General features: G+C 39.8%; 1 protein-coding gene across 2 annotated transcripts; it reads right to left on the reverse strand.

Annotated features, from left to right (window-relative positions):
* Positions 1 to 454: 454 nt before the first annotated feature.
* On the reverse strand, positions 455 to 13,088 carry nicn1 (nicolin 1). 2 transcript variants are annotated; one of them, XM_069939916.1, is made up of 7 exons: positions 12,959 to 13,088; positions 9,664 to 9,800; positions 9,096 to 9,281; positions 6,519 to 6,638; positions 6,100 to 6,162; positions 1,493 to 1,597; positions 455 to 844 (listed from the first exon to the last, which is right to left on the reverse strand). In XM_069939916.1, the coding sequence occupies exons 2-7, from the start codon at positions 9,793 to 9,795 to the stop codon at positions 803 to 805; spliced, it is 648 nt and encodes a 215-aa protein (XP_069796017.1). In that variant the 5' UTR covers positions 9,796 to 9,800; positions 12,959 to 13,088; the 3' UTR covers positions 455 to 802. The 2 variants fall into 2 exon arrangements, with proteins under 2 accessions (XP_069796017.1, XP_069796016.1); XM_069939915.1 differs by having other exon boundaries at positions 12,944 to 13,087.
* Positions 13,089 to 13,319: the final 231 nt, after the last annotated feature.

A 13,319-nucleotide genomic window follows, 5' to 3' on the forward strand; every position in this document is an offset into this window, starting at 1 on the left:
TCAAGAGTTTATTTTCTTAACTAAATTTGTAATTGTGCAAAATAAACATGTTTGTTTTAAATGACTGGGTCCAACCAGACTGGGAAATAACCACAAAGTTTAACTTTCTAACAAAATACATATTTACATTAATCAGCTTTGTTCATATAAAATAGTGTGAAATTTCTACAGAGGTGTGGAGGAAAGTGTGCTGACCAGCTGCATCACAGTCTGGTATGGGAACACCAAGATCCCTGAGCATAAAGGTAGTGGACACAGCCCAGAACATTCCAGGCAAAAGCCTCCTCACTATTGAGTACAGGGAACGCTGCCGTAGGAGGGCAGCACACATTCTGTTTTCGCTGCTGCCATCAAGAAAAAGGTATTCAGTAGGTGCCATAAGATTCGTACTACCAGGTTCAGAAACAGCTGCTACCCCTGCACCATCAGACTCCTCAACAAACTCAATCAGAGACTCCATTAAGGACTTTATTGATTTTCCTTTAGTTCTCTCTGTATTACACAGTTTGTTTACACCTGTTATCTGTTTACAGTGCTTTGTTTGTTTATGTTTATGTTGTGTAGTTTATTTCTGTACTACCAATTAGTGGTAATTCTGCCGCGTTCACAAGAAAAAGGAATCTCAGGGTTGTATGTGATGTCATGTGTGGACTTTGACAATAAATTTGATCTGAATTAGTTCAATCCCATTCAAAATAAGAACAGAAAACCCACTTTTGTTTTCAGTTGGGCATCAAATACTTTGCATGCAGTCACATAACATGGTGCTTTGAATACTCTGGCCCTCAGCTTGAAGAACCACTCAGATATAGGATAGCATGTTGACATCATAGGAACCATCCACCTGTGGACAGAACACAAGAAATGTAGGGTGATATTGGTTTCTTCATATTCGGAATGTATTTCAATTCACGGTCTTCTCTTTTAATAATCATTATGATCTTCAAACTAGCTTTCTATCAGTGTTAACATTATTTTATTTGTGCTCATGGCATGTATTATATTCAACAGTGAATGCATCCGTGGATATCCAAAATTCATTTTCAGAAAGCATATTGGGGCCTTGTAGAAACATCCATACATCAATCTTGAAAGTCCTCTTAACTTGTCAATCTTAATCTCCATCAATGAGTATGGACAGATAACTTCACAGAAAGACTTTCAGTTATGGAGAATGGATACGAATCAGGAAAGGGAACATATTGATGAGCCCTTCATAATTCAGGCATGTGAATGACTGTAACTGTTTTAATTTGTTGTGATATTGGTTCACTCAGCATAATCAGGGATTGATGAAACTGTGATATTCCAATCCAGAAGGATTCCTTTCCCACATTTCTTGTCAGACCAAAGGGACTGTCAAAGGTTTAATTATATACAATATATGAACAGTGACATAATTTTCTTGTAATAAATGTATTTATTCACATTTTTCTGCTACATTTCAGGTCTACTTTTGGTAGGTTGCAAACTAAAGGATAATGATACTTGCATCAAAGCGTCCCACACGAGCAGTTGTTGAATTACTCTGGACCATTTCAGTTAACATCCACATCTGCTGTGCACTAGAAGCTACCAAATCCATATCTGGTAATCCCTGTAAAAAGACATCTATAGTTGAAGAAAAAAATACAAGCTCCTTTGACAACAGTTTGTCCTCTTTTATAGCAACTCTAATTACGTTCCCAGTTCACACTAGCATTCTCTCACCTCTTTATGTTGCCACAAATTCTTATTAATTTCAAATACAGACATTTGCAATTGGCAGCAGAAATAGGCCACTCAGACCCTCAAGCATGTTCCACCATTTAATAATCTGATTACAACCTCAAGTTTGAGTTCATGTGTATCCACAGGAACCTTTCACCACCACCACCACCCCCCACCCCCTTTAAGTATCTACTTACCCTCTGCTTTAAAAATATCCAAAGATCTCCTCCCTATTATCCCTTGAGGGAGTTTCAAAAACTTTCAAACCCTGGTTCTAGATCTAGATTTTGTTGTTGTTCAGAGGACTTGAGTGCCCTTGCACACCAATTACTTAAAAGTTTATGTATTAGCAATTAGGAGGCAAACTGTAGAGTGACCTTCATTCCAAAAGGATTCACGTGTTTAAAAAAGGATGTCTTAATGAAATTATATAGGAAAGAGAAACAAAAAGGAATGAAGCTAAATGAATTTAAGAGAAACCTCAGATACTTCTTTAGGCATTTAAACAAGATGTTAAGAAGATGGTGAGGCAAATTTGGGTCTACAGAGGCAGACTGAAAGATTGGAATTATTAGTGAATACTTTGATTTGGTCTTTATTAACAGAATGGCAAACGCCTCACAACAGATAATGGATGGCGAAAAGCAATAAAAATTAAATAAAAGATGACGTCACTTAAACAAGTCACCAGTTCCGTACAAATTTGGTCTTTATTTACAGAATGGCAAACGCCTCACAACAGATAATGGATGGTGAAAAGCAATAAAAATTAAATAAAAGATGACGTCACTTAAACAAGTCACCAGTTCCGTACCAATTTGGTCTTTATTAACAGAATGGCAAACGCCTCACAACAGATAATGGATGGTGAAAAGCAATAAAAATTAAATAAAAGATGACGTCACTTAAACAAGTCACCAGTTCCGTACGGATGCATCCAAGTTTGACAAGAAATTTGAAGTGGAAATTGCAGAGAAGCTTGTCATAATCTTCTAGTGCAGTGTAACCTTGATATAATATCTGTGGTTTTAGATATACCGTGGTCAATACAATGTTCTCATGTCAGAATGTGCTTTTATTCCAGGGTCACAGAGAGGCAGTATTATTCCCAGTAGAATGTAAAAGGCATTCGATATGGTTCTCTGACAATGACAGCTCCAACGATGGATCGTTTAAGATTCTGAGAGAAGTTTGGTAATCTGGTATTGGGGATACAGCAATGGAAAGTATGAGGAGAGAAAATGTTGGGGAAACCTGTACACACTGTCTTTGCATGGACTGAAAAACAAAGTTTCAAAATTAAGTAAATGTTAACTTCACTTACAGGTACTGGCGTTAACACTGACATCTGCATTATATCAAGGTTACACCATATTCCTCAAATATAGAGGCAGTGCCAAATGATTGCAGAGTGGTAAATGTGACCACTTGATTCAAAGAAGTGTGTAAGACTATCCCCGATAGCTACAGCCTGTGAGAAAGTTTTCAGAAACAAAGATCAGGGGAAGTTTCCCAATGATCAGTGTGTTGAATCGTCAGATTTCCTGTCTAAGCCTTCACTGTGAAGGCTGCAGAGCCAATTGAACATATACAGTGCAGAGCTCATCTTCATTGAGCATACTTATTATTAGATAGCAATTAAAAGGTAAAACCTTGGCTTATTTTCCACTTCCAATCCAGGTCTACCAAAGACATTTTTTTTTTTGCAAAGCATTGAGATCAATTAACAGAGCACAAACAAGGATCCAGACCTTGGACCTTTTAATCTGTATGAGTGAGTAGCACAGTGGTTTTCCAAACTGATTTACTGGGTTATCTCATCAGTTGGCCAAACACAGTTGTATATAATAATAATCTCAGAAAGTTAATTAGTTACTTCAAAAACAAGAGTTTCACAAAATTAGCAAATCTATAGAAGTATCAATTGAAGTGAATGGGAATGATCATAACATTTACTTTGGCAGATAATGTGAAAGTAAACCCGAAGGGTTTCTACAAGTTAAGAGTAAAAGGATAGTAAGGGACAAAATTGGTCCCCTAGAGCATCAGAGTGGTCGTCTATGTGTGAAGCGTCATGAGATGGGGGAGACCTTAAACAGCTTTTGTTTTGCATCAGTATTTACTTTGGAACTGGCAAAGGAAGGAAGGGAAACAAGCAGTAGTGGCATGGAATATCAAGAGATTAGAGGAGGAGGTGCTTGCTGCCTTACAGTGAATAAAGATAGATAAATCCCCCAGGCCTGAAATGATCTCCCCTCAAACCTTGAGGGAGACTAGTATAGAAATTGTAGGGGCCCTGGCAGAAATATTAGAGGTTACCAAAAAGGTAGATGAAGCAAAGACTGTGGATGTTGTCTACATGGACTTTAGTAAGGCCTTTGACAAGGTCCCTCATGGGAGGTTAGATCAGACACTTGGTATCCATAGAGAGGTTGTAAACTGGATTCAAAATTGGTTGTACGGAAGAAAACAGAGTGGTGGTGGATGATTGCTTCTCAGACTAAAGCCCTGTGACTAGTGGTGTGCCTTAGGGATCGGTGCTGGGACCATTGTTGTTTGTTGTCTACATTAATGATCTGGATGATAATGTGGTAAATTGGATCAGCAAGTTTGCTGGTGACACTAAGATTGGAGGCATTGTGGACAGCGAGGAAGGCTTACAAAGCTTGGAGAGGGATCTGCACCAAATGGAAAAATGGGCCAGAATATGGCAGATGGAATTTAATGCAGAGAAGTGTGTGGTTTTGCACTTTGGAAGGACAAACCAAGGTAGGACACAAATAATAAATAGCAGGGGACTGAGGAGTGCAGAGGAGCAAAGGGATCTGGCAGTATAGATATATAATTCCATGAAAGTGGCATCACAGGTGGACAGGGTTTTAAAGAAAGCTTTTTGTATCTTGGCCTTCATAAATCAAAGTATTGAGTATAGGAGTTTGGATGTTATGGTAAGCTTGTATAAGACATTAATGAGGTCAAATTTGGATTATTGTGTGCAGTTCTGGTCACCTAACTACAGGAAGGATATCAGTAAGATTGAAAAAGTGCAGAGAAGATTTACTAGGATGTTGCCCGGTCTTAAGGGAAACATTAAACAGGTTAGGACTTTATTCGTCAGACCATAGAAGAATGAAGAGAGATTTGATAGAGGTTTACAAAATTATGAGGGGTATGGACAGAGTAAATGAAAGTAGGGTCTTTCCACTTAGATTAAGAGAAATAAATACAAGAACACATGGCTTTAGAGTGAAAGTTGAAACGTTTAGGGAAAACATTAGGGGGAACTTCTACATTCAGAGTGGTGGGAAGGTGCAACAAGCTGTCATCTGACCTGGTAAATGTGGGCTCACTCTTAAGTTTTAAGAATAAATTGGATAGATACATGGTTGGGAGAGGTCTAGAGGGTTATGGAGTGGGTGCAGATCAATGGGACTAGCAGAATGATATTTCAGCATGAAATGGCCAGTTTTCTGTTATGTACTGTTCAATGGTTCTAACAGTAAAGATTTGAATTTTGCTGAACGCCTATTTTCACTAAGGCAGGGGTGTCAAACTCAAATTCACAGAGGGCCAAAATTAAAAACTTGGACTAAGTCGTGGGCCAAACTAAATATTTATTGAAAATTTTCAACATCTGCATGTTTTCTCTTCTTTCAACATATGTAATGTTAAACTTTTTCTTATTAAAATAAATGTTTAATAATAGTTTTGGTTAAACTCTTTCCAGCAGAAGCATTAACAAATGAGAAATAAAATATTCAATAAATAATATTTCTCTATAGCCTTTAAGCTCCTTTTAAATGTTTTTTTTCCACAAGCCAACAAGTTAAAAAAATAACAACTTGCTTCAATGAAAATCCAATCTTTCAACTATGAACAGTCCAAAGTTAACCAAAGAAAATATGAATCCAAGCTTAGCTTGCTACACTGTGATTTACTCTGATGCACCTGGGTCTAAACCAGATACTTGGCATCTCTTCTTAGATGCAAGTTCATCAAACTCTGGGGTCAGAGTTTGCCTCCCACCTGTGTTGAAAGGTCCTGTTTTCTGTCTTTCGTTTGGCCATTTTTCGTAAGGGGTTTATTACATGTGCGTTAGGCGACAGGTCGCAGATGCTAATAAAAGTAAAGAGAGGAGGTGGGGGCATTTGGCGGGCTGACGCCAACGCATTTGCAAAGCATTCTGGGCTTTGCAGTATTAGCTGTGCATGCGCTATACTGGCGCGGTGGCCAGCAGGCCAGCTCTAATACATATTTGATGTGATCTTGCAGGCCAAATATAATTATACCACGGGGCAAATTTGGCCCGTGGGCCTAAGTTTGACATGTGTGCACTAAGGTCTACAGATGTGCACTGGATCCATGTGTAAAAATATACATTGTACTTACATCACTTAAATTCAAAGGTTGCTCCAGGGCCACGAGTTTAGGAAGCCATGGTCCCCGTTCCTTCTGTTTAAAAATAAGTCATACAACTTTTAAATTATTTAATCTATTTAGTTGGGTACATAAAGTTGTCCTTTCTGACCCATCCAACAAATACAAAGTGGAATGAGAAATGGAAGATACATGTTTAAATAGTGTGTTCTCGTCACATTCTACCTATCTATTTATCTATCTATTCCCTTTTTTCCCCAATGTGACCCCACCTTTCCAATCGAGGTAGTCAAACTTGATCTACTTACAGTCATGCCCAGCATACTGAGATTTAAATATCTTTGGAATAAATGAAAGAATCAAATAATACTGAATAGGAGTTGGGTAACTCAATTTAGGCATTTTTAAAGATGCCCAGTCCTGATACTTACATCCTTGTTGGGACTGCACTCATAAACTTTGATATCTTCCAGTGTAAAATTCAGCCAAACTGGTGAAGGCTGCCGCAGGATCAAACGTAGTGCCTTTACATCATTTGGTTCTAATAGCATCTATGGTTGAAGTCCAATACATGTTATTAGCTTAATTTATAAGTTGTGCTTTAATTTGACAAATTCTATCATCTAAAGCTTTTAGAACTCTTGAACTTATAATTGATAGTGATCAACCCTATGTGGAAAAATATGATGTTGGTAAATCAAAATTCTAAGTTCAGATTTATTGTCTAGACATTATATGCAATTCAAAGATTCTTTTTCCTGCAGGCGAGGCAGAATTCCTACTTATTGCTAGTGCAAAAAACTGTACTCAAGACACGTATACATGAAAACAAATAAAGGTAAACAAACTGATATATGCAATACAAAGAGAAGAAAATCAATAAAGTGCAAAAGTAAAAGACCTTAAATGAGTCTCTGATTGAGTTTGTTGAGTCTGACAGTGGAGGGGGGGGGAACAGCTGTTCCTGAACCTGGTGGTGCGAGTCTTGTGGCACCGATACCTCTTTCCTGATGGCAGCAGGGAGAACAGAGCGTGTGCTGGGAGAGGTGGATGCCTGATAATGGCTGTTGCTCTCTGATGGCAGCGTTCTCTGTAGATGTTCTCAATGATGGGGAGGGATTTGTCTGTAATGTCCTGGGCTGTATCCACTATCTTTTCCACTCAGGGGTATTGGTGTCCCCACACCAGACCGTGACACACACTTTCCATCGCATATCTGTAGAAATTTGCCAGAATTTCTGATGTAACACTAAACCTCCGCAAATTCCTGAGGAAGTGGAGGTGCTGATGTGCTTTCTTTATGATGCCATTAGTATGTTGAGTCGAGGAAATAACCTCCAAGGTAGTGAATCCCAAGAACAAATTTGCTCACCCTCTCCACTCTGATCCCACAATGATCTCTGGAGCATACACTTCTGGTGTTCCCTTCCTGAAGTTGATAATCAGCTCCACAGTATTGGTGACATTGTGAGGCTGTTGTTAGTACACCATTCACTCAAGTTTTCAATCTCCCTGCTGTATACTGACTCATTGACCCATTTTATACAACTCATTACTGTGGTATCATTAGCGAATTTGTAAATGGCATGGTCGTTGTACCGAGCCACACAGTCACAGGTGTATAACGATCTGGTGGTTAAGAATGCAGCCCTGTGTTGCTTCGGTGCTGATGGAGATTGTGGAGATGTTCTTACCAATCCTCACTGATTGTAGACTGGAGATGAGGAAATCCAGGATCCAATTACACAGTGGGGCTTTAAGGCCATGGTCTTGAAGATTTTTTAAGGGATGACGGTGTTTAATTCTGAACTGTGGTTGATAAAGAGCATCCTGATATCTACATCTTTGTATAGAGCCAGTGAGATCCATCCTTCATAGACCTGTTGCTGCACTAGGCAAATGGGAATGGATCCATGCCGCTGATCAGACAGGAACTGATGTGCTTCAACACCAACCTTTCAAAACTCTTCATCAGTGTTGATGTGAATGCCACTGGCCGATAGTCATTTAGGCAGGTTACCACACACTTCTTGGGAATCAGTCTGATTGAGGCCTGTTTAAAAGACGTGGGTGCTGCACCCTTCCACAATGAGATGTTGAAGAGATCTGTGAATACATTGGCAAGTTGGTCAGCACAGGTTTTTAATACTCAGCCTGGTATTCCATCCAGACTGGATGTTTCCCTCAGATTCACTCTCCTGAAGGCAGCCCTCACGTCACCCTTGACAGGATACGCAAATATGCTTGTGATGGAGATTTTGCAGTGAGAAAGTGTTTTATGGTGAAAACCTTAAACTTATTTACTTTCCAAAATGTAGGTTTTGTCAAATTCTGAGATAGTATCCAAATCCTGAACTGATTGCTGGAAAACTCATGTCATATTGCCTATGGTCAAATTACTGAAAAGCTACAGTTTCTTGAGGGGGGGGGGGTATGCATGAATTAAAGAACCATTGCTTTTACAACTGATGGTCATAAAATAGCCAATAAACTGTAACAATATGATAGTGGTAATTAGATTTCTTTCAGTCCATGGAACTTGTTTTTTCCTGGTTATCCACTGGAGTTGGATAATTATTTAGACCATGAGCATGGCCTGCAGTGACTCCTAATGTTACAATAAAAATATCTCCTTTGAGTCACCAAAGAGAGTTAAGATTGCTGGGTGCTATTCTAATTTGTCCTGTGCAGCTGCTCCTTGTGTCATTACTTCTACATATCTCAGAAAAATAAGTGTTCAGGTAGCTTTGACCCACATTCAGTAACTGTATTTTCTGCAGAATGATGTTGAAATTTGGTGTATTTGAATAATTTCCAGCAAATATAGCTATCCATAGAAACAGAAATCTATGGTGGCAAAAAGGAACTAATAATATACTCAGCTGAAACAAAAAATTAAAATATAAAGTGGGTCGGGATTTATCAAATTTGATTACAGAAACAATCAGTAAAAAGGAAAAAAAATCCATATATTCAGTCTGTTAACCGAAAACAGAATCTAACCTGACCTGATGTCTGTCGATGGAAAAGTAATCTTGTGATCCATTCTCTGTGTGAGGATTGGGCATCAAGCACATATTGTGTAAGCAAGTCTTCCACTTCAACAGAGTTTTGTTAGACTCTGCAGCCACTCGTTGTTGAATGCGTATTGTTAAGAAGGCAGTGTAATAATTCTTAAAAGTGATTTTCCTAACCTGGTTGATAAACAGCAAATGAAAGCAGGTGAATTGCTCAAAATAATAAACAGTGAAAATAAATGCTTACAAATTTGAAAAAAAAATAAAAGAAAGGACAACACATTTCTTGTAGAGAAACCTGATACATTTGGAACAGATTAAAATATCTTAAGAGAAAAGTGTCCAAAGTAAATCAGTCAAATAACAAACTGCAAAAACACTCAATTACTTGAACTAAAACATAATCAGAACAAAATGTATGTTCGGCATTAAAAAATAGCATTTTTCAAAAAAAGAGTGAGGTTGTTATCTCTTGATGGGAAAGATAGCAATTATATAATAATCATATGCAATAAGAAATTAGTAACTTTTCACTTTTGTCCTTTAACAGAAGACTCACATTAGTGTTTGTCTCCTTTGGAAAAGTCACCTCAATTACATACACTCCAGGCTTTGCAGAATCCGTTTTCAAATCTCCGCTCTGTAGTGCAATTGGACTTTTGATTATACATGCAATACAGTCATCTGCCATTTTCGCTGTGTGTGTAGAATAAGAGAGCAGTAAAATATTTATACCGGTATGCATATTGAAATACTAAACATTTAATACTGCAGTTGAATTTTAACTTAAAACTTCTAAAATTTTGGGGAATTTCAACTTTCTAATCATTCAAGTAACTTTTTCCAAAATCACATTTACAAAACAGTAAGAGAGCGAAGGAAAATAGAGGTTTCAAATTGAAACTTTGACAAGTTGGAATTGTTATAAATAATGCCAACATATTGTATTCTAAATAATGTAACACATTATGTGGAGAACTTTCCACATAATGTGCAACTGTAAAGTTCATTATATTTCTAAATAGTCGTAGCAGGATTTTGTCTCCAACTTCTATTTAAAAGTCATGAATTCACTAGTTCTTTGGCAAAGTACCAGCTACTAGGTCTATGAGCAGTCCTTTGATGGGTGTTTGAGGAGATTCCGTATGCCACTGAAGACTCTCGAAAACTTCTACAGGTGTACCGTGGAGAACAATCTCAGGACGAGAAAAATCTCCAGAGGGTTGTTTACTCAGCCTGCGACATCATGGGCACCAAGCTTCACTCCACTGATGGCATCTCCAAGAGGCAGTGTCTTTAGAAAGGAGCCTTGATCCTCAAAGACCCCACCACCTATGACCTCTTCACTCTGCTTCCATTGGGGAAAAAGGTACAGGAGCCCAAAGACAAGCACTCAGTGGCAACTTCTTCCCCACTGCATCAGATTCCTGAATCATCAACAAACCAAAGACACTACCTTACTTTATCTTTTTGTGCATTCTTTTTATTCTTGTAAGATGCTATGCAACACAATGAATTTCATGACAGTAAATTCTGATTCTTTGTGAGAAACTATGCAGTTTGTCTCCGTTTAAACAAAAAGGAAGACAGAAACTAGGGCTGTTAACCATATTAATCATACTTGAATCTTGTGGCTTTAGGCAAAGGTTCTCTTGGTGTTGATCACAAATGAGACACTAGCCCAATGGTTCTCAACCTTTTTCTTTCCATTGACATACCACTTTAAATATTCCCTATGCCATCGGTGCTCTGTGATTAATAAGGAATTGCTTAAGGTGGTATGTGGATGAAAAGAAAACGTTTGAAAACCACTGCTTTCATCGGCCCTATTTGACTCGTTATGTGCACGGTTTCATAACTCCAAAGGAAATGGGCCAATGACAATTTTTCTCAAGTAAAATATTTCACTAATAATTGGGTCTAGAGCAGTGATTCTCAACCTTCTCTTCCCACACATACACACCACCAATCCCAATCACAGAGCACCGAGTGGAAAGAAAAAGTTTGAGAACTACTGCACTCGCCATTTTCACACCGCAGGTGAGCAGTGACCCTACTTTGTCCCAGTGAAACTCCTGGGAATTTTGGACCTCCCAAGCCTTTCACTCTGTGGTCCAAATTCTCGGGAATTTGCCCTCCCCGGCAATTTAGGGGGTCCCACCCCCAACCAATGACACGTTACAAAAGTTCACCCCCATCCGTCTGTTGCTCATCCCCTCATTGCCCATTCCCCAACCCGCGCCCTGACACCCCCCCCCCCCCGCCCTTCAGTATGACACGACGGCAGGACAATGCCGGATGAATGGCAGCTGGAAATGCTCTGGGAAATACAGCTGTGTGAGGGATTATGGTGAATGAGGATGGCTGTTCATCCCACATTGTGCTGCCGAAGCGGTGTGCCCAAACAGCTTGTTGTTGTCAGGCAGTAGGCATCTTTTAATTTGAATTGCCAACATGATGCAGGATGCAAGCGCTGACATCATGAGGCTTCCCTGCTTGGCCACTTGACCCTTCACACCACAGGGTGGTCCGGGAAAATTTACCGGGGCCACAGACCCTTTTAAAATTACAAGGCTGACCTTTTCACACTGGTTCACGGGAGGTTTCCTGTCAAAATTTCCAGGGAATATTTCCAGGGAATCTCCATTTTACAATGTGGCGTGAAAATGCCTAATCGTAGACATGCAAGAGACTACTGATGCTGGGACCTGGAGCAACGATGAATCTGCTGGAGGAACTCAGGTCGTGCAGCAAAAAAGAATTGTCAATGTTTCGGGCTGGGACTCTTCAGCAAGTGAGAGTGCACAAAGGAGATAAATGGTATAATGTGGAAAGCATGGGAAAGATTGGATAGGGAACAGGAAGAGGTTGGTGAACCAGGGATGATGGGTGAAGGATGACTGGTAGAGGGAGTTGATTGGCAAGTCTCAAAGGGAGAGCCAAGAGGAAAAAGGGAGCCAGGTGGAAAATGTTGAGTGGGTTGATAAGTAGAGACAAAGATTGCTAGTGCTGGAACTTGATAAGGTGATAGTAAAATAACCATTGGAGAGCTGATGGAGGAGGACAGTTGGGACCAGATGGACCTGGAGGGAGAAGAAACCAGGAGAAATATGGGAGGAGCGGGGGGGGGGGGGGGGGGGGGAAAGGAGACAAAAATGGGGAAGGGAAAGAACAGAGATGACCATTACCTGAAAATGGAAATTTCCATGCTCATACCATTGAGATATTGCAAGACAACTGAATCAATAAAGTGGGTCTTGAACTCAGTATAAAGTGAAACATGAAAATCTGCAGACGCTGTGATTGTTGGTAAATCACAGAGATGCTGTAGGAACCGAGCAGGTCACACAGGAGGTAATGGTTTACAACAGAGTCCAATTTAATTCAGGTGGCTAATACCTAGGGGAAAGGGCTTGGGGCCCCAAACGCCGGGTCAGGTTGGATGCTGCCAGGCCTGCTCAGTTCCTCCAGCAGTTCTGTGTTTGACTTGAATGCATTGACAAAATGACGCCTGCAGTTATATTACTTCCAGCCATTAATAGTACGAATTTTATTTTAAAAACTCAACTTGAGATGGAGGAAATTTAAAAAACCCATAAATTGGCAAATGGGGATGACTTTGATGGCAGTAGAATGACACCAATTGTATTTTGTCCCTATATAGAAATGACATCAGTATTTAAAACATTGAATTGGGGTAATAATTCATGTACTTATATTAAACAGTTAAATAGCTCCAATATTTATTCAAACAATGGCGGAAACAGACCAGAAATGATTTTAAACTGAATTTAACATCATTGCCTGCACATCATACAGGGATTATAAAAAATCCTTACCATTTAGTTGCTCACCTCACACTATTTTAAATGTTTTCCAGCGGGAAGAGAACAAATCAAAGACTCTTGAAACAGGCGAGTCAATAAACGGTGGCAACGTTACCATGGGATCAGGTCACGTGAGAGATGCTGGGCTGAACGCGGAGTCGAGGGAGACCACGTGACGAGCTGCCGTCGAAAAGCGCGACGACGCGTCATTCCAGAGGTGACGTCGAGAGACACGACCATTGGAGGAAACGGCGATCAGCGTGCCCATCGCGGTCACGTGGCGGCTTTGTTTTCCCCGCGATCCGTCGGCGCGGCAAGAAAGCGCGAACTCAAGGGAAGGCGGGATTTCTTCGCGGGGCCGGTCTGTCTGACTCGGGCGCGGCTCCAG

Source organism: Narcine bancroftii, chromosome 5 (genome assembly GCF_036971445.1).
Source record: "Narcine bancroftii isolate sNarBan1 chromosome 5, sNarBan1.hap1, whole genome shotgun sequence".
Lineage (NCBI taxonomy): Eukaryota > Metazoa > Chordata > Chondrichthyes > Torpediniformes > Narcinidae > Narcine > Narcine bancroftii.

Bases quoted from the DNA above. Each gene is read 5' to 3' on its own strand.
- nicn1 (XM_069939916.1), bottom strand. From the start codon at position 9,795: ATGGCAGATGACTGTATTGCATGTATAATCAAAAGTCCAATTGCACTA. The intron at 9,282-9,663 runs GTGAGTCTTCTG...TTTATCAACCAG, and splicing joins CAAAGGAGACAAACACTAAT to GTTAGGAAAATCACTTTTAA. The intron at 1,598-6,099 runs GTAAGTACAATG...GTCTTTTTACAG, and splicing joins AACCTTTGAATTTAAGTGAT to GGATTACCAGATATGGATTT.